General features: G+C 35.8%; 2 protein-coding genes across 2 annotated transcripts; one reads left to right on the top strand and one right to left on the bottom strand.

The window, feature by feature from the left end:
- The first annotated feature begins 6,116 nt into the window (after nucleotides 1-6,116).
- LOC140863981 (uncharacterized) lies at nucleotides 6,117-16,786 on the top strand. The gene is made up of 4 exons (XM_073267826.1): nucleotides 6,117-6,280; nucleotides 6,604-6,884; nucleotides 15,268-15,349; nucleotides 15,519-16,786. The coding sequence occupies exons 1-4, from the start codon at nucleotides 6,117-6,119 to the stop codon at nucleotides 16,462-16,464; spliced, it is 1,473 nt and encodes a 490-aa protein (XP_073123927.1). The 3' UTR covers nucleotides 16,465-16,786.
- A 287-nt stretch (nucleotides 16,787-17,073) lies between these two features.
- Nucleotides 17,074-20,920, bottom strand: LOC140875038 (uncharacterized). The gene is made up of 8 exons (XM_073278580.1): nucleotides 20,736-20,920; nucleotides 20,356-20,496; nucleotides 20,119-20,234; nucleotides 19,629-19,721; nucleotides 18,762-18,864; nucleotides 18,579-18,653; nucleotides 18,210-18,305; nucleotides 17,074-17,366 (listed from the first exon to the last, which is right to left on the bottom strand). Exons 1-8 carry the CDS (start codon nucleotides 20,826-20,828, stop codon nucleotides 17,310-17,312), a joined length of 774 nt encoding a protein of 257 aa, XP_073134681.1. The 5' UTR covers nucleotides 20,829-20,920; the 3' UTR covers nucleotides 17,074-17,309.
- Nucleotides 20,921-24,185: the final 3,265 nt, after the last annotated feature.

Raw genomic sequence — 24,185 nt, 5'->3', positions numbered from 1 at the left:
CTTGTTAGAGAACATTGGTGACTTAAGTTTCTGATCAGCTTGATCTCCTTCATCTTTTTCAGATAGTCATTGAACTTTTTGGTGATGAGTGAGATCGTATTATCCTCAAGATCAGATTGAAGAACTTCTTGACAAAATTGAACATAATCCTCATATGAGTCATTCGATGCTTGAAAGACTATTGATTTTCCTTTGTCCTTCTTCTGTGTTGTAATATTAATCTCAAACACTTGAAGAATGCTAATCAATTCTGTAAATCTCATCTTCGAAGTGTCTTTTACTTCCTCAAGAGCCCAAACTTTTCCATTGAATCTCTCTGGCAGTGATCGAAGAACTTTGTTTACCACCCTTTCATTAGCAATCGGTTCTCCAAGAGTGAATGCCTCAGTGGTCAGCTCCCAAATACGCTGATCATATTCAGAAATTGTTTCATTGTCATTCATTCTGAGATTTTCAAATTTCGAGGATAATAGCCTCAACCTTGTTCTCTTGACACATTCAGACCCTTTACAATGCTCTTGAAGAGTATCTCATGCATCCTTGGCAGTAACACAATCAGCAATAAGGCCAAACATCCTCATGTCCACGCTGGAGAATATAGCGTTGATAGCTTTAGAATTAAAGCTTGAAATTTGTGCATACTCGGTTGTCCATGTAGTTTCTGGCTTTATGATATATTCACTCTTTTTTTTCCATGACCTTAGGTGCAGTCCAATTGGTAAGAATACTCTGCCAAGCACGTTCATCCATAGCTTTGATCGTAAAGCGCATCCTAGTCTTCCACAAAGCATAATTCGTGCCATCAAGAACCGAAGGTTTCAAAAACGAGTTTGCAGTAGTAGATGAGTCCATAATATTCCCTGAAATAAATAAACAAACCAGGATCAGTTCTTAGTGTATCAAGAATATGTCTCTGGTGCCACTTGTAAGGAATAAGCAGTTGCACATAAACAGATTCAGATATTGTCACTAGGTGTTGGCAACATCTTCAAAAAAATCTTGAGTAACATGCAGCGGAAATTAATAAAAGCGTGAATAAAATAAACAAGCAACCAAATAAATATACTCAGATATTTAAGCAAGAGTATACAATACTCTTGCAACGTCTCAGGGCAAAACTTTCACTAGAAAATAGAATCAAAGAGTTTACAAAACCCTAAAACTAGTGAATTATTGTAAAAATAAATTTTCTCAAAACATGTGAGAAAATAAAGAATAAAAACAAATAAACCAACTCCTAAACTTCTATTCAAGATAGAATAAAAAAATCAGAGCAAGGAGTTGACCCTTAGATGCCAAAACACGAGAGCAACATTCTTCAATCTTCAATGCTCTCAAACTCTTCACGAAATCTACGGAAAACAACGTCCATCAGTTTACGTGTCCTTCAGCTTTTCTATTGTTCTCGAATCTCTGTATGTGTATGCTGAAGTCTCTCTCAAAAGCTCTTACTATCTCTCTTGGTCGTCTCTACAAGTGCACGCCTCATTCTTAAATATAGGAAAAGGAATCCTTCTCATCTTTGTTTCCTTGTAAGCGCAGGATTCTTTTAAAAGTCTTGATCTTATTCCTTTTGATCAAACCAAATCTACAAAGTTAAGGGAAAAGATCATTAAGATATGAGATACATAAATATTATGATAAAGTATAATAATATCTCAAATGATCTACTAAGAAAGAAAATAAATTAATTGAGTTAAAGAATAATTCTAAAACTTCTAGACCAAGAAACTTTATGTTCAAGAAAGGTAAAAGACTTAAATAAAACTTTTAAAACTTTTAAGAGATTTTTAGGAAATAAATGTTCCCTTCAGTCTTTAATCAATACACAAACAATATTGTAACAGAAATGGTGGAATCATCAAGAACCTGCACAATGAGTCAATTTGATGGCCGCCATGAAAGACTAGATATGGCTCCCCAATTGATATCTTATAAACCTAAATAAAAAAGAACCTTCTTCATTATTTCTCTCGTTGCTTCACATTTTTCAGATTTGATTCTATGCTGCACGGTACAAATTCGAAAGCTTTAAAATCAGATCATTTTCGGAGTGGATCAGATCATTTTCGAAGTGGATTGTGTGCACGAGTCCTCCCCCTATATACTACTGGTGTAAGCTTTTCTTTGTTTGTATTTTGCAGTTTTTATGAAGCTTTAAATATTGTTATGATGTGTGTTCAATTTTATTATGTTATGAATTCATGCTGGTAGTTTTTTTTATATCACTTTTGGTAATAATTTACCGTATCTAAGATTCATAGATACTCTTGGGATGTTTCAGTTTTGTATATGATAGGATTCTTATCAACTGCTTCTTATATATAGAAATTATAAACTGGAATTCTTTTGTGTTACGTGTAAAATGCTTTATGTCTTGTATCCATATTATGATCAATTTTAAAAAACTTTTGGGGCTTTGGTAAATTATTATGGTAACTGCTTTATGTTTTGTATACATTTTATGATCAAATTTTAAATTCCTTTTGGGCTTTGGTGAATTATAATGGCAAATAGTACTGCTATACATTAATTTACTATATTTCTTGTACGATTAGGAAGAACTTCTCAGCTTTTCCAAAACAAAATTTTGAAATTTTGTAAAATTTTTAAGAAAAAGCTGAAAAGTGCTTCTTAGAAGCTCTTTCAAACACTACCTAATAATTGCTGTATATGGAAGTATTCTACCTTTAGGAGATTGAAGACGTACCTTTACTGTATTAGAGCTTTAGAATATGCATGCTCCTGGTTATACAATATTAGAGCTTTAGAATAACCAAGATAGTGTCGTGGAAGCTCTGAACTATAAAGTTATCATTTGGAACGCCTTCACTTCTTATTCAAGAAACTTAAACTCTTTATTAATTCTTATTCAAGAAACTTCAATTTTCTTTTGATCATATGCGTATGTAGTTATGTATATGCATGCAATACTTCATTAATATTATGAAATTTGGAAAGATGACTGCTTCCGATTCATTAAAATCTATGTGGTTATTTGTTAGATTATTAACTATTGAACAGGTATCATCGAAATGAATAATGAATGATGAATCAGTATTTCCGTTAAAGCATGCTACGAGATTGATGTACTTTATATGACCAGAAGAAAGCAGGTAAAGACACCAGCAATCAAACTAGAAATTCTAGTGACGTGCTTTTTGACATACATTGGATTTGAGCCAACGCCGTCGGAGAGTTCTTTTTTCCCCCTCCCAGTCTTCTTTTATGGCATCTAGTTGGTACTCTTATATAACTAATATTTTCTAGACATTTGACACATGATAACAATAGCCATATAGGCCCAAGTATAATTAACATCTTGTGCATATGTAAACTTCAATTTGTATGAGATGTGCAATTATTTGAACTCTCCCAAGTATAATTGATACTTCTCGTGGAATGGTAAAAGGATGATGGATTGAATCTAGACTCTAGAGTAAAACTTGAGAGAAATCAAGAAACAAAGGTGAAATGCGATGGAGGTTGTGGTTATAATGCTTTCGTTTTTGCTTTATATAGGTGTAGGGGAAAGGCATGGGAAATTACACATTAAATGGCTTAGGTGGAGGATGAAAAAAAAAACTTATTCTACGGAAAGTAAACTTCCTCGGTTTGAGAGACACACAGAGTGCATGCAAATAAAGTTGTCGCAACGTTATACTTGCTAGCTGGAATTCTGGCCTTTCTCACCAATGTTGCAGTTGAAGAATTAAGTATGGATAATTTTCTTTGAAGGACGGTTACCTTGAGTTGAATACAAAGCTAGAGAAACAGCTTCACTTATTATCTACCACATGGAAGTTGCTCCTTTAACCCGCATTGATTTTTGTTGGGAGATAGTCAAATTTAATTGACTTTTTGTATAGCGGAAGCGTTTGATTCTTTTTCTCTTCAGTGATAATATCGGATCAAATTATTTTCAAGATATCAATATCAATCGAGATAATAATCACGAGAAAAAATGACACAAGGATTTTACGTGAAAACACCCAAAATAGGGAAAAACCACGGGACCGAAGTCTACCAAAAAAAATCTCTACTATATCAATAATTAATACAAAGTATTCCTACAATAATAGGAGATAACAATAACTCTCCCTAGAATAATTTATGGGATACCAAGAACTTCAAGAATAATAATTCTTGGATGACACACTCAATCTCACTTTTCAAGTGGAAATACACAACTCAATCACGTAGAAAATTCTTTCTGATGTGGAAGATCGGACAGTGCCGCAACCACAAAGCATACTAAATTTTATCTAAAGTTTGAGAATTGTTGAGTTTTGGGAGATTGATTGAGTCTTGATATTGAATTGAGTTTGAATGATTGATCTTGAGGTCGTACTCACCTTATTTCAGATATGTTTGAGGGTTGTGGAACTCGGAGTTTTCATAATTGGAATTGTTAAAGAGCTGATTGTGATCGGTAATGAGTTTTACCTTGATTGTTTGAATTGTGATTGAATAGATTTTTTGATTGAAATCTCTTGATATTGTAGCTTGTCCAGATTGGAGCCTTTGATTCGAGAAAAAGGTATAAGCTGACATCAAATTGAATGGGGATGAAGACTCGAGATAGAATTGAATATCGAGTTCCTTGAAATCACATACTTGCATGATTTCTTATTTATGAGTTAGAACTTGAATTTGTTGAGTGATTATATGCTCTTATTTGAATTGATATTAAATGATTTAGTTGAATGTAGTTCGATTCATAATTGCATTCATATCGAGCCTATATTCTTGATTTGAGAGGGCTGAGACGCCTAGTTTTGAATTAGATATTTTGGGAACTACATTTGAGTGGCTTGGGATTTCGAGTTACTCATAGCGTCTGAATACTCTGTATAGTTGCACCAAAGTCTAGGGAATTGAGATTCGTGACATCACCCTGATTGGGAGCATAGGTGGGTTTGTTACGAGATCTTGTCCTCAGGATCCAATATAAGAAAAAATATTCCTTTGATTATCAGATTTGATAATCCCGTTTTTAACGACATGCATTTCATATTTATTTATCGTTGAAGAATATTGATGTTATATCATGATTTTGATATACTAATTGAGCTTGCATGTTTATGTTGCTTTTATTGGGATTTATTCTCACTTGAGTCATCCGGCTATTGTTTTGCTTTGTATGTGTGCATGGTAACAAGTGGGGCAGGAGCTGGTCAAAGACGACATGATTAGCTTGAGATGGAATGATAGACGTGAGGAGTCGGTTTAGAAGTCGAATAACATTTTGAACTTGTTTGGTATTTTGATGCATGTGTAGACTTGTACTTGCTAAGAATTATGTTAATTTGAATGTCCTAGAATCTTGGATTTTGAGTAGTACTTGAGTTTTTATGTTGTTGTATCAACTTTGAAGCTAAACTCTTGTGGATTGATTTAGATATTGTATTAACAGGTTCAGAGGTGAATTCCTTGTTTTCGAGCCAGACTTGGTCTCGCTCGAGCGAGTGATCTTTTATTTTTGAGACAGACCTTATCTCGCTCGAGCGAAAGATGTTGCCGCTCGAGCGAGCGTCTTTATGTTTGACGGGGAGAGTTATGCTCGCTCGAGCGTAACTTGTTGCGGCTCGAGTGAGACACTTTTCTTTTTTTAGAAAAATTGATTCTTGACTTATTGTGTTTAATGAATGATTTATTATCGATTAGATGTTTAGAACCGAGATCCTCACATTAAGTGGCATCAGAGCGATAAGTTTCTTGGACTGAATTAGAAGTGAGCGGGGTAGATCGAGTCCGCTTGATTTATTTTCTTCGCATGTGATTTAATTCTTTAATTGATTAAATGAATTCCATGCGAGCATGCTTTATTATTTCAAGAATTAGTTGAATTACATGATTTTGTGATTTAAATTGTAAAGCATGATTTATTTGAGTTACGAATTAGAATCAGATTGTGATCCGAATTTGAATACTCTCGAGATCGAATGAGTATGCCGATTAGAGAATGATGGGCATCGAATTGTTGAAATTGAGTGTGTGAGATATTTGTGTCCTAATCCTTTTGAATATCAGATATGACTCCTCGATGAGTTTTGAACAGGCAACAACCAAGAGCAACCCCTCCGAATAAATAGGGTAGTAATGCGACTGATGCAATGGATGTCACTGCGACACCGATGGAAACCTTGCTGAAGAGGTTTCAGTCTTTCAAACCACCGAATCTGAAGGGCACCGAAAATTCTGTTGACTGTGAAAGTTGGTTGGAAGACATTGATCAGTTTTTTGAATCCCTTGACTGCACAAAAGATCGTCGAATCCGGTTAGTTGTTCATCAACTTCAGGGTATTGCAAAAAGTTGGTGCATTATGACAAAGAAAGCCCTAGAAAACCGAGGTACGACTATTTCGTGGACTTTTTTTAAATCTGAATTTTATCAGCGCTTCTTTCCAGTCTCGTACAAAAAAGATAGAGGGCTGAGTTTGCTACCTTGAGGCAAGGGAATTTGAATATCTAGGAGTACGTGGCTAAGTTCTCGAGTCTGTTGAGATTTGCACAACATATTGCTGAGAACGAGGAAGCAAAAGAGGATCAATTCATCAATGGCTTGAATCCCGATGTCTTTATGTTGGTGAATACTGGAAGGCCCGATAATTTTGCTGACGCACTGAATCAAGCCAAAGGAGCCGAAACAGGTTTGATGAAACAACGAGGAGCTCGGTTTGTATCTCAGCAACTAAGACAGTTTCAGAATCAGTCGTCTCAGTTTCAGAATCATTCATCGAGATATGAGGGAGGTAGCAGTGGAAGTAGCAGAAGAGATCATTTTCGACCGAAGGGGAAGCAATTCAAGAATCCAGGGAGCAATTCTTCTAGTTCCAGTGGCTCGAAGAAGTTTGGTTCTGGACAGAGTTCTGACTTTTCAGGTATGTCTTGCAGCAAGTGTGGAGGTCGTCACCTCAGTGAGCATTGTTGATAAGTGCATTTTGTATGCATTATTTCATGTTATTTTTATGTCTATTTTGTGTGCATTCATATTATTTTTATGTGTTTTTATGTGTTTTAGTGCATGTGTGTGTATTTCACTCCTTGGGTTAATTTTGTAGGAAAATATATTGTTGAAGAGTGAATTGCGGACCAGCTTTGTTCAAAAAACCAAATTTAATTTTAGAGAGCTCCAAATCCGATCTCCACCAGTCAGATTAAATTCACGATGTTTTAAAGCTGATGTCCAAATATCAGCTCAATCCGACGGCTAGATCTTGAGATATGAATTTTTGAAAATCGTCGCTCGGTGCAGAAAACTTGTACTGCGCGCGCGCGAGAATCAAGCTCGCGCGCGCGCGAGTTTCGTGATCAGATCTCTGTTTTTAACTTCTGCGCGCGCGCGCGCGTGTTCGGGGGTCGTATGTGCTCCAAAAAAGTCCTATTTTGTGAAGAAAATTAACTGGTAGGCGTTCCGGACCATATATATACAAGATATAACATATTTTTGAGGGGTTTCGGAAGCTCCAGAGCGCAGACAACGCAAGAGGAGGCGGCTACAAGGCTTGGGAGAGAAGATTTCTCTTTTCTTTTCTTCTTTTTATTTTTATTTTTGAATTATTATTTTTAATTATTGAGTAGTTTATTTTCAACCAAGACGGCGTGATTGGGCCGAACAAATTCATGTAGAAAACTTGGATGTTTGTTTGGGATTTTTTAGAGTTGATTTTATTTTATTGATTGTCATATTTATATTTGTCTTGTGAATAGTTTGATCAACTGTTTGCTTGCATGTTAATCAATTCCAAATCGACAGAGGAGGTTTTGATTTTGATCACTCTGATAATTAACATATTGTAAAACTGACTAGAAATAGAATTCGGTTTCATTATGCGGTTTGGGTGTAAGCTAAATTTTCATAAATATTTAATGCATTCAAATTTGATTAGAATTACGAAAGATTAGTTCATCAATATTTGAATAGGTTTGATTGTTCTAGAAATAGACCTTTGAACAAATTAGGAGAATTCCCGTGAATTAAGATTAAATCTGAGTCCTGAATCGACTACATGTTACGTGATTTGTTCGGTACCTACGTGTGTCTTGGTTGTCTTTGTCTTAATTATTTTATCTTCAGTTATTTTTATTCTTATTTTTTAATCAGTTTTTATTTTATATTCTTATTTTATTTAATTTAAAATCCTTCTATTATTTTGTCTAGATTAAGTAAAATAATTAATTCTTGAGAATTGACTGCAGTCCCTGTGGGATCGATACTTGGACTCTCTGTCCACTTTACTATTACTTGACCTGGTACGCTTGCCAGTAGATTTATATCACACCGATTTAGTTGGTTAAGTTTTTGGCGCCGTTGCCGGGGACTGTTTAGTTAATATTAGGATAGATTATTTGCTTGAGACTAGATTTTTTTTTTCTTGCATTTGTTTAATTATTTATTTTAATTTTAATTTTATTCTCTTTTGCTTGTGAGGTACTTGGAGATGGACCATCGACAGGTGTTCACAAGATTTGGCCAACAATACTTGGAGCCTTTCTATGCTGCTTGGGGGAGATTCAATGATTTGGCGAACAGATTTCAATGCCATCAGTTTTTGACTTACACCCTCACTAAAATTTTTTATGGTGGTTTGGATGAGATTACAAGAAGTTGGGTAGATTCTGGAGCTCTGGCCACTGGCAGTCAATTGTTTAGAAGAGATGAAGACAGTGCGATGCACTTGTTGAACGATATGGCAGATTTTGACTACCATTGGCATTGTGATCCTTCACTGCAGGGTTGGAGTCACCAATATCCTCCAGATATCAACTCTAAAAATTTTGCGAACCAACCACCAGAGCATCAAGAAGAGTGTATAGGGCGTTCCGAAGATTATGTGGCTCAGTTGGAGATTTTTTTGCGGCAACAGACAGAGACAAATCAATTTTTAGAAAGCCGCATAAGTCTTTTGGATGAACAGATTGCGCTTATTAGAGAACCAATTTTGGATATCTGCCAATTGAGTGAAGTAACTGAGCCAGAGCATGAAGAAATCATTTTTGAGGAATCTTCTTGTGAGGATGAGCCAAACATGATAGTGGAGGAGAAAGAACCATTCAAGGAGAGAGATTTTACCTCGTCAGTGGTCGTTTCATGTACACCGTTAGAAGATACTTTCTTGCCATTGACGCCAATCCCACAGTATTCCATCCTCTATGACCTTCAGCCTAGATTCGGAGTCTCCTTCCAAAAGAAAAATTTCAGAACAAGTGTTGTTGGACCGACGAGCTTACAAAGTATATATCACGCCAAGCTTGAGGGCGAAGGAAATCAAGACCCATACGTAGAGTTGTATGATTCTTACTATGGGCGGCAACCGCTCTTTGATGGTTGCTTCTGCATAGTCGGGCATTAGACTATAAATTTAGCGCTGACTGGGAGGCAACCCAGTGTTCTTTCTTTTTGCTTTTTATTTTATTTTTGGTTTTTGTTTTTGTTTTTGTTTGATTTTTGTTTCTTTCCCATGCCAGTTGGTCGTGCCTGCCGATATATACAATCTGCTGCTGCTGTCCCAGCTGATACTATCAAGAAGGAAGAAGATGCATCGAAAACCAGGGGAGTGTTATTTTTGTTCTCATTGTGTTTTTGTTTGTCTTTGCATTTGTGGGTTTGTTATGCATTATGTTCATTGTTCTAAAGCATTGAGGACAATGCTTTGGAAAAGTATGGGGGGGTAGACTAGTATTGCATTGTCTATGTGTTTGTGTTGCATCTGTCGTGTTTCGTATTTCTTTGCATACAGTTTATTTTTGTTGTTGTTTGCATTGTTATGAGTAGGATGAATCATAATAGCCAATGATGATGAAGTTTATTTGAAAAAAATGGATTTTTGAAAAAATTTTGCTCTTGACTGGACATGAGAAACTGTAGGTTGAACCGTGAATATTTTTAAGCACTAATGTTAGACCAGTGAATTGTAGCAAAAGATTTGATGAAGTTTCTATCTGTTTGACCATTGCACGGCAATAGGTGGTTTGTGGATCTTGATTGTGTTCTATGAATTTTGATGAGGCTCTAGTTTACACTTATGATCTTGGGCGCACCTAGAAAAAATTTATATACAATTCCATCCGGGCCTTGAAAGGATTAAAATCCTAAAAAAAAAAAAATTAAATTTAAGGCTAAGTATGCGGATTCAATGAGATTGATGCTCCATCCGGGCTATAAACGAGGGGATTAGAAAGAAAAAATAGAATGATTTTTCGTATCCTAGCCAGTTATAGCTAAGTCAGCGGGTAATTATTGGGGCTAATGCAATACCGGGTGCAAAATCCGGAGGTGTGTAATTCATTATCTCAAGGGAGGTGGGGTTAGTCTAAAGGTCGTTGGAAGGAATGAGTACTTGAAGAGTGAAACTTGCACTGATTTGTCATAGGTCGCCAAGCAGTTTTGAAACGAATTCGGTCTAAGTTGTATGAAACTGGAATGACATTTCACACACACACGTTCACGTTAAACCGAAGGTGTATTATGAAAAGTTGAGAGCATGTCTATGTTTTTTGTTTTGTGATTAAACTTCTCAGAGGCTTTGCACATTTATGAATCGTCCTTACTTATGTTTTTGTTTACATTTTGCTTTTGCATGTCTTGCTCGAGGGCGAGCAAGAGTTAAGTATGGGGGTATTGATAAGTGCATTTTGTATGCATTATTTCATGTTATTTTTATGTCTATTTTGTGTGCATTCATATTATTTTTATGTATTTTTATGTGTTTTAGTGCATGTGTGTGTATTTCACTCCTTGGGTTAATTTTGTAGGAAAATATATTGTTGAAGAGTGAATTGCGGACCAGCTTTGTTCAAAAAATCAAATTTAATTTTAGAGAGCTCCAAATCCGATCTCCACCGGTCAGATTAAATTTCACGATGTTTTGAAGCTGCTTTCCAAATTTCAGCTCAATCCGACGGCTAGATCTTGAGATATGAATTTTTGAAAATCGTCGCTCGGTGCAGAAAACTTGTACTGCGCGCGCGCGAGAATCAAGCTCGCGCGCGCGCGAGTTTCGTGATCAGATCTCTGTTTTTAACTTCTGCGCGCGCGCGTGTTCGGGGGTCGTATGTGCTCCGAAAAGTCCTATTTTGTGAAGGAAATTAACTGGTAGGCGTTCCGGACCATATATATACAAGATATAACATATTTTTGAGGGGTTTCGGAAGCTCCAGAGCGCAGACAACGCAAGAGGAGGCGGCTACAAGGCTTGGGAGAGAAGATTTCTCTTTTTTTTTCTTCTTTTTATTTTTATTTTTGAATTATTATTTTTAATTATTGAGTAGTTTATTTTCAACCAAGACGGCGTGATTGGGCCGAACAAATTCATGTAGAAAACTTGGATGTTTGTTTGGGATTTTTTAGAGTTGATTTTATTTTATTGATTGTCATATTTATATTTGTCTTGTGAATAGTTTGATCAACTGTTTGCTTGCATGTTAATCAATTCCAAATCGACAGAGGAGGTTTTGATTTTGATCACTCTGATAATTAACATATTGTAAAACTGACTAGAAATAGAATTCGGTTTCATTATGCGGTTTGGATGTAAACTGAATTTTCATAAATATTTAATGCATTCAAATTTGATTAGAATTACGAAAGATTAGTTCATCAATATTTGAATAGGTTTGATTGTTCTAGAAATAGACCTTTGAACAAATTAGGAGAATTCCCGTGAATTAAGATTAAATCTGAGTCCTGAATCGACTACATGTTACGTGATTTGTTCGGTACCTACGTGTGTCTTGGTTGTCTTTGTCTTAATTATTTTTATCTTCAGTTATTTTTATTCTTATTTTTTAATCAGTTTTTATTTTATATTCTTATTTTATTTAATTTAAAATCCTTCTATTATTTTGTCTAGATTAAGTAAAATAATTAATTCTTGAGAATTGACTGCAGTCCCTGTGGGATCGATACTTGGACTCTCTGTCCACTTTACTATTACTTGACCTGGTACGCTTGCCAGTAGATTCATATCACACCGATTTAGTTGGTCAATTGTCGTGGAATATTTTGAAGCTGTCATATCTGTCATCAGACTGGACACTTTTCCAGAGTATGTCCTCAGCGTGGTTCTGAGCGATCTCAGAGTGGGAATTCTTCTAGATCGATAGCTCAGCCTGAAAGGCAAGCTTCTGCAGTTCACTCCTTTCAGCCACAGCAACAGAATCAACAAGGTGGTAACCAGAATGTGAATCAACCTCCGAGGCAACAGGCATGAGTCTTTGCACTCACCGAAGATCAGGCTCAGGCAGCACCTGATGATGTCATAGCAGGTAACTATTTTCTCTCGAGTTATCCTGCGTATGTGTTGATAGATACTAGTGCATCTCATTCCTTTATCTCTGAAAAAAAAAAAATTGATGCATTCTTTGCCTTTTGAGCCTTTGCCTGTTTTAGTTGCTACTACTTTACCTTTGGGTGGAGGAATTGTTTCTGTGAGATTAGTCCGAAACTGTGAACTTTGATTTGAGGAGAATGTGATTGAACTGGACTATATTGTACTTGGGTTATCAGAATTTGATTGTATTGTTGGTATAGATGCTTTAGCAAAGTACAGGGATGCTTTAGCAAAGTACAGGGCAACACCTTATGAAATGCAGAATAAATTAAATGGCTAAGAAGGAATAAGGCTCAAAGGCGACACCGGTTTAGATGCTAAAACACATCACTCACCATCAATGCTAGAACTCCTCATTGATGTTATAAACCCGGCTTTAGGTATCAATGCTTGAATCTCATCACAGATACACGATATTGATGTTTAAAACTCATCAACGATATCAAGGCAAAACTAGAAGAACGTTTAGGCTCAACAGGATGACACCATACACAATCACCTCCTACATAGCCTAATAAACATGTCATCACTCAAGAACTCAAGTAAGGCAATCAAAGCACATAACTCACATAAAGCATAGTAAAGCACATAAACACATAAAATAGAAACTATTGTGTGATTTAAGGGATCGAGATATCAAACACATCTCGATGCTCATTCCCTGCTTTGGTCATCGTCGAATCATATCTTCCAATCGTGATAGCTAAGTAGTTCCAATCCTCAAGCTACAATACACACCAAGCTTGTATCAACTCACTAGATAGAATGATAGAAATATCAAAGCTAGCAACTCAAACCTTGACCAATCTTCAATTGATTCGAATCGGTGCGAACTCAACTCGATATATTCTTGAACAATCTGAAATTCATATCAAGTCATTCAATATTGCATTCAACTCATTCCGAAGCTCAACAACTCAAGGCTTGCTAATTTGATCGAAATTCAAACCGGCGACGTAACGGTTCGAAACCGATAATTATAACAACTCAAACATCATCTAAACATTGATATATAACTCATATCAATATCATTTCATCACTTAATTTCGAAATCCAGCAGCATATATTTTCAGAATTTATCAAACATAAATTGACGGCGTAACGGTACAAATTCGGTAACCGAAACTTAAAACTATCAAAACTTTCAATCATAACAACTCATATCCACTTCATATCAGCTTATATATCAACTTATACCAGCATATCAGAAGGTTCAAGCATTCGAAACATATTCTGAAAATCATAACAATTGGATATGTTTTCCGTTCTTGGTTCCAGCTTCGATATCGGAAAGTTTATATCATCAAGGACCTAACACATACTCAAATTCTGATTTTTTCCAACATCATAACATCATAATTTCGAGACCTAATGAATCTTAGAGATACTTACATCAATGGATAGCTCTTCTTGCAAGGATTCCAAAACTATGCTCGGTTTTGAAATCGGACAACCGGATCTTGAACAATCGAATTTTGAAGATGAAAATCCAATGAAGAATTGAAGCTCTCGGTTGTTTTGGCTGAACAAATCTGAAATCTGATGATAAAACATGCATTTACACGTTTATATACAGCCAAATGACAAGTGTCCCACTCAAAATCTGATATTTGCACTTTGGCCCCCGAATTGTTCAATATTTGCAAATCGGTCCCTGCTCGAGTTTCTTCTTCAAATTAAATCCTCGTTAATTTTCAAACTCGTAATTTCAATCTTAATCCCATAAATATTTAATTCAAATATTTCTAACTTTTAATTTAAGAATCCCGAACTTTAAATCTCAATATCCGTAAATTCTCAAATTAAATATTTTCACCTCGGAAATTAAATCTCTAATTTCCATAATTTCCAAATTAATCATTTCCAAAATTCGGAATTTAAATCTCTAATTAATAACTTAATATTTTCGGGACCTTACACCGTCCATGTTCGGATCCTCCGAACTCAGTTCAGAGTGTCCGAACCTCCCGAATCTTACCCACCATTTTTGAGTGTCCTGAATCCATTTTTGGACTCCGTTAACCCATTTGAAATTTCCTTAATCATGTTTTACTTAATCCAAACATGATTACACGATTAATTACTCATTAATCGTTAATTCTGGATACGGGTTACTACAGTGTACATGATCAAAACTATATATATACTAGCGAGATACGTGATTTTCACGTGTTCGATAACTTAATTATTTTTAAAAAATATAAACAATTATCACGGTGAAAAAATATGGGAGTTTTGATATAAAGTAGAGAAAGTTGTACGTAGATAATTTAATAAGAATAGATAAATGATAAAATTTGAAAAAAGTAATATCAGAGTTGTAAAAATTATCGAGGAACTAAACTGCAATTTAAAATGTCGAATTTTTTTTTTTTAAAAAAACAAAAGTGTAATATCAAATATTTTTAAAAATAATTACACACATTAAATTTTGTTAATAATATTATTTTAGACGTACAATGTGTGTGCGTTGTCATTATTATATATCTTTACTATTTTATTAAGTGTGTGTAGTCTATTCTAACTGTTTTTGGTGACATGATCTGTTTCTCCAATTTTTTCATTTTGTACCCCTACATTCTCTCTCCAACTCATTTATCCCACTTTTTCTCTCAACTGTTCGCATCATCTATTTTTTTTTTTATCTCTCTTTCCATCAATTAAAATTGAATTTCATTCATGACTAATTTTTTTTATATTTACAAAAAACAAAAAAATAAACACACTTTAAAATTAACAAATTATTCAATATATAATATATTATATTTGACTCCGATGCTAGTAAACATAATATTTGTAGCAGTCCGTGTGCGTTTGCCGGTGGTAAATTCCTGCATATGGGAATGGGGGTCTCAAATTGGGGTTTAGGGTTTATATGTAAGTCGAACAGCGAAAAATCGCCAGGATATTATTTGATGATTGATTTCGCCAGTAGAAGATAGCGGGCAGGTCTTCTCTATTTTTTCAATCGAGCATGCTAAACCTAATTTGCAGGAGAAGTTTCGGTTCAGTAAGTAAGTTTCATCTCCTTCAGTTTCATTTATGTTCTTCGTTAAGCATCAGTACTCCTGATTACGATCCAAGAAATGGAAATGGGGACCCATTTGCGGTCAGTTTTCTCTCCGAAAGATTAGGTTTCTCTAGGGAATGTGCTTTAAAAGCTTATGCCAATGTCAAATTTAGGAGCTCAAGAAACCCGGATTTAGTCCTTGCGTTCCTCAAGGAACATGGCCTTAGTGATTCCCAGATCAAGCATCTGATCAAGCGTGCTCCCCAAATCCTTACATTGAAGCCTCAGGATAACCTCTTGCCCAAGATCGAATTCCTCCGTTCTTTGGGCATATCTGGGGACGATATCATCAAGATAATCGCCGTCGCAGGAAGTTTCATGAGAAGAAGCTTGGAGAATCGAATCATCCCGTCTTTCGATTTCATGAAGAATATGCTGAAATCAGATAAGGATGCAGTAGATGTTATCAAGAGGTTTCCTAGTCTCCTGTATATTGATGTACACAAGAGGCTGCGTCCGAATGTGGATATTTTGCTCGAGGCAGGGGTCCCGGAAATCAATGTTCGGCATTTGTTCAAGAAACGCCCGAGAACTCTGTTGATGGGTCTTGCTGAATCTAAGGAGTATGTGGAGCGTATTGCCGAGATGGGTTTCAGCCCAGGTAGTGCGAACTTCGTTGTAGGTTTCGGTGTGATGAGGAGGTTCTGTAGATCAAGTTGGGATAAGAAGATGGACGTGTACAAGAGATGGGGTTATTCTGAGGATCAAATACTCCTTGCTTTCAGGAGGTACCCACAGTGCATAGCGAAGTCACAAGATAAAATTGATGCAGTACTGGATTATATCATAAATAGAATGGGTTGTGATCCTTCTGCTTTTACCACGTTTCCGGCAATGATGTCTCTAAGCTTGAAGGGAACTATTATTCCAAGGTGTTTGGTTTATGAAGTTTTGAAGTCAAAAGGTTTGCTTTATAGTAATAGAAGCGTCACAGGTTTCCTCAGGCGCACAAAAGAAAATTTTCTTGAGAAGTTTGTGTTGCCCTTTGTGGATGAAGTTCCGGAACTCTTGCAACTATATCCCTGTGATTCGAGTCCACGGAAGGTTCGTAGATGTTAATACATCATCCTAAGAAAGGAAAATGCGAAATGCCTGAACAAAAGGATGGTCCTAGGGGTAGATAACCTAGATTTGAATAGGCACCCAATAAACCAATTTTGGTGGTGAGATTTTTCTAGTGGTCTTTCAATTAAATATTCCTTGTTCAGTTAATGATAATTTTGTTTTAGGCTCTTTTTATCCATGTACTCATTCTATTGTTGCTTAAATGTTGACAGTCATGAAATTTTTAGAGTTGTTTGTTGAGAAGGATATTGATTTGTTTCCTAGATGACAATGGTCATGATGTGTAGCCATTGTAATTTCTTATATGTACCTAAGATCCTGCTGTGAAGTGAAGTATTAATTACAGTTCAGTTGGTTAAACTGAAACTGACTCAGATCACCATTATTAGAAGAGTTTAAATAAAAACATATTTGGAATCAGGCATTTACTAAAATTCTCTGTATAAGTTGTCAGCAATGATTCTCCGATGAAATGTTTGAGATAATTTATCTTCACTAAAAGGTTATTGTTTGAACAATGAAAATGTAACATGTAAAATACAAGAAACATCAACTCGTTGTTTCATTCCTATATCTAATAACAATATGGCCACGTGCACTTCGTTATTTTAACTCGATAATCTTAATAGTTTATTAAAAAATAAAAATTACATAGTACTTGCAATGCCTAAGGTGAGACTAATTTTGGCTTCCGCACAACTCTAAAATCGATCGAGGAATAGAATATTTTTCTAGAGTTACAGAAAAATAGGCCACTTAAAAATAGTCTTACAAGTTTGTTACAATTCTTTGTGATGATATTTGTAGGCGGTCTACCTTCAGAAATTCCCAACATTTGTTTATTCGATGCTGTAGAAAACTTTGGTCTGTCCTTTCTTTGTCCGAATTTGAGAAACCTGAACAAACAACACCAAGTGAGTCTACAAAATGCAGAAGGCTTGGGGCTATTTCAAAAACACAACACAAATAAAATGAAGCCATTTGAAATCAAAGAAGTCAATACAGTCGTTTTCGCCTATCAATCCTGAAAGCAGGATTTTGGGCATGGAGAAAGAACATCAAAGATCATAGTTAGATGTTCAGGATTTAAAAACATAACAGGAATATTAGAAAGAATCGAAAATGCATTAATAATGCGGTCTACCTCAAAAAATTGGACCTAGCTAGGATTCAATCTGCATCAATTAAATCTCTCTTTTAACCAAGTGGTTTAAGAGCTTGCCTATAAGTTGCAGTGGCGCGTTTTAAGTCAAATCTCCCGTCCAACAATCTCGCAGATTCCATGTATAACAATTTTTTCCTTACACTAACCAAGCTAGCTCGATTTCTTTGCAATGGTTTCTTGTGTTTCTAGCGGCGGAGATCTTGGCATAATTCCTCTACCCACTATTTCTTACTATTTTCAATAGTAATCTACCGTGGTTCTCGAATGGATGCCGAATATAATGTTAATCTCAACAATTAGCTTCACAAGATTGGAAAACGGAAAATTCTCCGTCATCAAGATCAAACCAGACATTTCATTGGCCTGACAATATCTTAATAATATGCAAGTTGTGTGACTTAATACCAGGTAGAGTAAAATAACATATTTTGAATGATTAAGTTAGCGTTTGCAACCTCCAAAAGAAACGATTATGTATCTTTTCTTTAACAAATTTGTTAGAGAAAACATCCATAATCATTTTTTTAGAGGTTGCAAACACTACCTTCACAGCAGTCAGCATGAAAGAGGGTACCTTCAAGCTCAAAATCTCACTTATGTCACTGACGTGAGTGCCTCCGCAGGGACATCCGGGATTATCATCTAACTTTACTATGCGAGGAGTGCTGTCCTGAAGAATTGGAAAGCAAAAACAATGAGCAGAATAGCTGATGACAATCAAAAGAAGAATAATGCTAGGTACATCCAATATATTGTACATTGATATTTACATCTATTATATCGTGATATTTTGTTACTACATCGCGGGATTTGAATTCAATATATCATGAGATTTAGAAAATTGGAATTTTTGTATTGGATTTTTTGCAATGTAAAAGTTGATTTACAAATATTAATGTACGTAAGATCACTCTCAGAAAGTACATTAGGAATGATTTGTGACCTTGGGTATATAATCAGGGAGCGATCCACCACATAATTCAGTAGCTTTATCATATGGTAAGACGAAGACTGAAACCTAAATCACATATTAAATCATCAACAGATATATACAACATTATTAGTATAAAGTTCAGTTAAATGAGATGTTTGTTTCCATATCGAAATATGAAAAGAACATGCTTACTTTCCCACCTTTCGTAATCATATTGTTAGCTTCTACTTCGAGTTTGTTTTGCTTAGTTTTCAATTCATCCTGTTGAATCGCGCCTTTGTATTCCACATATGGCCTGAAAAGATTTGTAGATTATGATTAACTTGAATTTAGAACAACTTGCAATCTGATGCAATACATATATACAAAAGAATCGCCAGTCGAGTAAATGAAAAGAGAGACGTTGGAGGACCAAAACTGATCTCAGGATTTACTTTTGGGACTGGAATTGAAATTGTGATATTGGAGGAAATGGCGCGAAGCAGCTAAAAAACTCCCTCGATTTTTATTTCCTTTTGGCAGTGCTCGCAAAGACACTGTTTAGAACCGCCTAGGCGCCAGGCAGTCACCCACCGTCCCAATTTTGGCAAAGACATCATCTCTGAGTGTTGCTGCATTAATCCCGCCTAGGAGGATTAAATATATATATATATATATATATATATATTAAATTATCTGCATATCACTTCTTCCCTATTATGTATCAGAGCTTCACAAGGAAGAATTTGTATCGAATGAAGAGTATGAAGATGTCATGGATTTTGAATTTGAATTTGATATGGAAGTGTTGGGGTATGGAAATGAGCAACAATATTTTAGAGATTTAGGCTTAAAAAACCGCCAAGATGTCTAGGTGCTAGGCTGCGGGTGGCCGTTCGGGTTTTAGAACACTACCCTTTGAATTCAAAGGGGAGTTAATGGTGGGATCGACTGGTTGAATGAACCAAACTGATAATCGTCGAACATTGGATGCTAAAACTAATTTAGTGAGGTACAGATGGCACCGAAAATATACAAACTTTTCAATTTCATATGATCACAAACACCATAGATGCATACCCGTCTGGAAAATGGTATCCTTTAGTAGGTTCCAAGTGATCCCATCCCACATTTTTCATACAAACATCGAGCAAATGTCCAGCTGAATGTAGCCTACAAAGTGGAAAGGTTTGAAGTTATGGGGAGAAAAGAGGAGAATAGCAAGATTATAATAACAAACTGTGTGAACCAAAAGGAAAACACTCAATATTCAAGAACCACTGCGGATCGACGTGGAGCACAAATCACCGATTTAGGAATGTGTTTCCACTAGGGCCAAAATGTACATGGAAATAGAAACTATTTAGATCTGTCTTGGATTTTGAATCGAGGTTAATCCGGTTCTCAAGACGTTGGTTTGAAGATCAACACAAATCTTGATCAGCCATACATGAAATGAAGTCGAGCACCAACATAAAATTTAACCGAAACATCTGTCCTCTCACATTCAATAACCAATTTCAAGAACTAGCATTCTAAATACACCAGCTCAAAATCAAACATTTCATACCTAGAATTGATCCTTCGCCTCCGTTCGTCCACGCTTAACAAAACCTGAGTACCGATCTCAATATTCCTTTCCAATGCCCCATCTTTGGAGCTCTCAAAATGCCCATAGTGATACACCTATCACATAATGAACCCAAAAGTCAGCACAGCACACACAGAAACAAAAAAAAAAAGAACTTGCAAACACAAACAGCAGAAAAAGGAGAGAAAATCTTAAAACTGGAACCAAGAAACGCACAATTTTGTCCTTGGATCGAACATCTTGAACAGCGAAACTGAACTCCGGATTGGATATGGAACCAGTATCTGAAGGTTGACCACCCCCTTGTGGATGAAAAATTGTAGAATCCAGCACTAATATATGCCTGTCATCCTCTCCCTTTTAAAAAACCCGTCACAGAAATTCACAGTACATTAGTAATCCTTCAACACTCTTTTAGAAGAGTCAGCATACCCTCTATAATTTTCTCAACAACCCATCACTACAATTGTAAAACATCAGCGAATCTTTAATAACACATACATATCTAACACTGTGAGTGTTTAATAGTGAATCTTTTCAATAGCCCACCAAGAAAATCACTAAAAGTGTGAAGGGGATAGGGCTGGGGAACTTACCATCGACGAGGAAAGGATGGTTGCAGTGGATTGAAGTTCCCACATGTCATCGTAGTATTTCAATGTTGTTGGTTTAAGATTTGGATTCATCATGCCAAGGTTTCCGTTTCTCACTTTGCAGGTGTTTGGGAACGTGAGAAGTTTCTCTGCAGGAATCCTTGTTTGATGTTTCTTTCTTTTGAAAATTCTAGGAATTGTTTGTTGGTTGATTGGTCTCTTTTTCAGTTTTTCTCCCAATTAAAATTTTTAAATTTTAATCATGTTCCTTGAAATAAAGACAAATTGACATGACAAAGCCAAATTATATCAGACCTCGTGTATATAAAAGTGTAGTATGTTAAAGTCACTTATAAGACAACTAACTTAAAGGCAAAACGGAAAAATATATATTAAGTTAATAGTCCATAAGCATAATTGGATATACACAACTGAACTAGACGACTGAAATATTCAAAGGACCATGACTGGAGGCAGTTGAGTATTTGACAACTACAATCTGCTGATTCGTGCATTTTATTGCACTTCTATTTTATTTTTTTAACTTGAATTTTGTTACTTCTTGACCAGTATTATGTGTTTTCTTGTCGTTTATAGGGAACTAAGCAACAACCAATATTTGAGGCATAAAACGACATGGAAAGAGACCAAAAAGATGGAAGAAAGAATTGGGAAAAAAAAAAGAAAGAAAAAGAAAACGAAATCAGCAGCAGTGCACCCGCACTATTTTTATAGCATCGCGACGCTATCGGCAGCGCCCCCACGCAAAAATCTGGTGCCCCCACGCTTTCAGTCGCGCACCCACGCATGTTTTCAATCGCCCCGATGCCAACGGGATGCAGAATTTTAGAAAAGATTGACTCGCGAATTTAAAAAAATTTCCTAGTCTATTTTGAGGACGATCGAGGGTTTTTGGACGAGGAGAAAGCGACAGAACACATAGAACTCTTGGAGAACACAAGAAGGAGGAAGATTTGGGGACGAAGACGAAGAACGCATCAATCCGTGAACGGAAAACGCTCTTCAATCTTCATTCTATTTTCTTCTCTTTCATAAATTATTAATTTCGATGAATTGTTTCAGAACATGTTTGATTATTTTATTGAATTCATCGTGAACTAAACTTCTCATCTAGAGGAACGACGTAGCTTGACCTTGACTGATACCATGTTTTTTATCTTTTGATTGATAAATTAGAACTATTCATTGTTTTACTTATGTTTTCTGATTTAATTGCATTCAATTAATTGATCACTAATTGAATTATCATATTTGTTTGAAATCTAGCACTCAGGAGATCAGATTATGAACAGGACCGTATGAAAATATATCATCTGCGTTTGTAGAGTTCGGAAGGCCTATAATGCCAGTGATGCCATTAAAGAATTTATATGCTATTTACCGGATTAGATATTTTATTTTAGATAGGAATATTAAAATCGATATTAGATTCGAATGCTCTATTTGTCACTTGGAAAAGAGAATTGAAAATATTAAGAATTTTTGGCTAGTAAACTAGAAGAATTTCTGATTTAGACCTCTTAGAAATTGAACGTGGTTGATAGTCAAGTGAAATCAAACCTTTGAAACTTATCTCCATTTGATCTTCGTTCTGCAAAGTCGTATTTATTTTATTGCAAACTTCAGTAATTGAATAAACACTCCACTTCCGTAGTTCTAAATATGATTAAGATTATATTAGTTTCATATATTTAGTATAATATCAATTATTTCATTCTTCGTGGGAATGATACTTTACTCATTCTATATTAAAACTTGAAATCTTGCGTTTGCGAGTGAAGAAAACATGCAATAAGTTTTTGGCGTTGTTATTGGGGATTGAATTTCATTTGATTTATATTAAATCGTTACTAATTATTCTTCATTTTGATTTGCAGCAGTTTTGTTTTCTTTGTTTAAATTTTATCCTTTTTTGTGTTCGCAGTCTATGAGAAAAAGCCAAAGCTCTAATTCACTACTCTTCGATCTAGAGATTGAAAAATGTTAGGCAAGTTGAGGCCCACATTAAAGAATCCCACATCGAAAGTTTGAAGAAAGAAGGATGAAAGAAACATTATAAATAAAGTCATTTTCTTTCAGTTATTGTATCTCATTCTTCTCTTTTGCATTGACATTAGAGAAAAAAATAAAGAGAGAAAAAAAAGAGTTGTTTTTTTTCGGTGATCTCTTGTGTGAGTTAGAGAAATATTTTCTTGGTAATACTCGAGGTTTGGGTGTGGAGAGATATAGTGTTTTGTATACACTTGTAATATTTTTCCGGTAATAAAGATTTGCAGCAGCTCCGTGGACGTAGCCTATATTTGGTGAACCACGTAAATCTTTGGTGTTCTTGTTGATTATTTTATTCTGCAATTTCTATTATCGTCATGTTCGCTTCGGCATAATCCATAACAACTGGTATCAGAGCTGTACGGTGTTCGGGAGCCTTGGTGGAAAATTTCTTAAAATTCTGAGTATGCTCTGTGGTTGCAGCTTTGTCTGATTTTCCACATCAGAAAAGATTTTTTTGAAATTTTATTAAGGCAGGAGAAGCGATGGCCGGAAATGACGGATCGGGACCTGGAATTAATAAGTTCGACGGTACATATTTCACGTTCTGGCGGTTACAGATTAAAGATTATTTGTATAGAAAGAAGCTACATCAACCTCTATTCGGGGTGAAGCCAGAAAAGATGGAGGATGATGAGTGGGAGCTCCTTGATCGACAGGTGTTAGGGGTAATACTATTGACCCTAACAAAGAACGTGGCACACAACGTGGCGGAGGCAAAACCCACGGAGGAGATGATGTCCATTTTGTCGGACATGTACGAGAAGCCATCAGCAAATAATAAAGTGTTCATCATGAAAAAGTTATTCAACTTGAAGATGGAGGAAGGTGCTTCGGTGGCGGCACACATCAGTGAATTCAACACGATTGTTTCCCAGCTAACATCGGTGGAAATCAAGTTTGATGATGAGATCTATGCACTTATTCTTTTGGCGTCTTTACCAAATGTTTGGGAGCCGATGCGGGCAGCGGTTAGCAATTCTGCTGGAAAAGGAAAGTTACAATTCAATGATGTCAGAGATCGAATCCTTGGTGAAGAAGTTCGCAGGATGGATTCGGGAGAAGCAACATCATCGAGATATGCTCTAAATCTCGAAAATAGAAGTAGGGGCAGGAGTAGCGAAAAAGGTTCTAACCGATGGCGTGGCAGATCCAAATCAAGAAGTGGAAAAGACAAAAATACATTTGAAAAGAAATTGAAGTGCTGGAGCTATGGTGAAACCGGTCATATGAAAAAGGACTGCAAATCACCCAAGAATAATGCAAATATTGTTACTGAGAATGTACATGATGCCTTAGTACTATCCATGTAAAGCCCGGTTGATTCTTGGGTTATGGATTTGGGAGCTTCGTTTCATACCACTGGTGATCGTGAGCTATTTA

Source organism: Henckelia pumila, chromosome 1 (genome assembly GCF_033568475.1).
Source record: "Henckelia pumila isolate YLH828 chromosome 1, ASM3356847v2, whole genome shotgun sequence".
Taxonomy (NCBI): domain Eukaryota; kingdom Viridiplantae; phylum Streptophyta; class Magnoliopsida; order Lamiales; family Gesneriaceae; genus Henckelia; species Henckelia pumila.
Note: the sequence above shows the minus strand (reverse complement) of the source record. Positions and strands in the feature narration are given on the sequence as shown.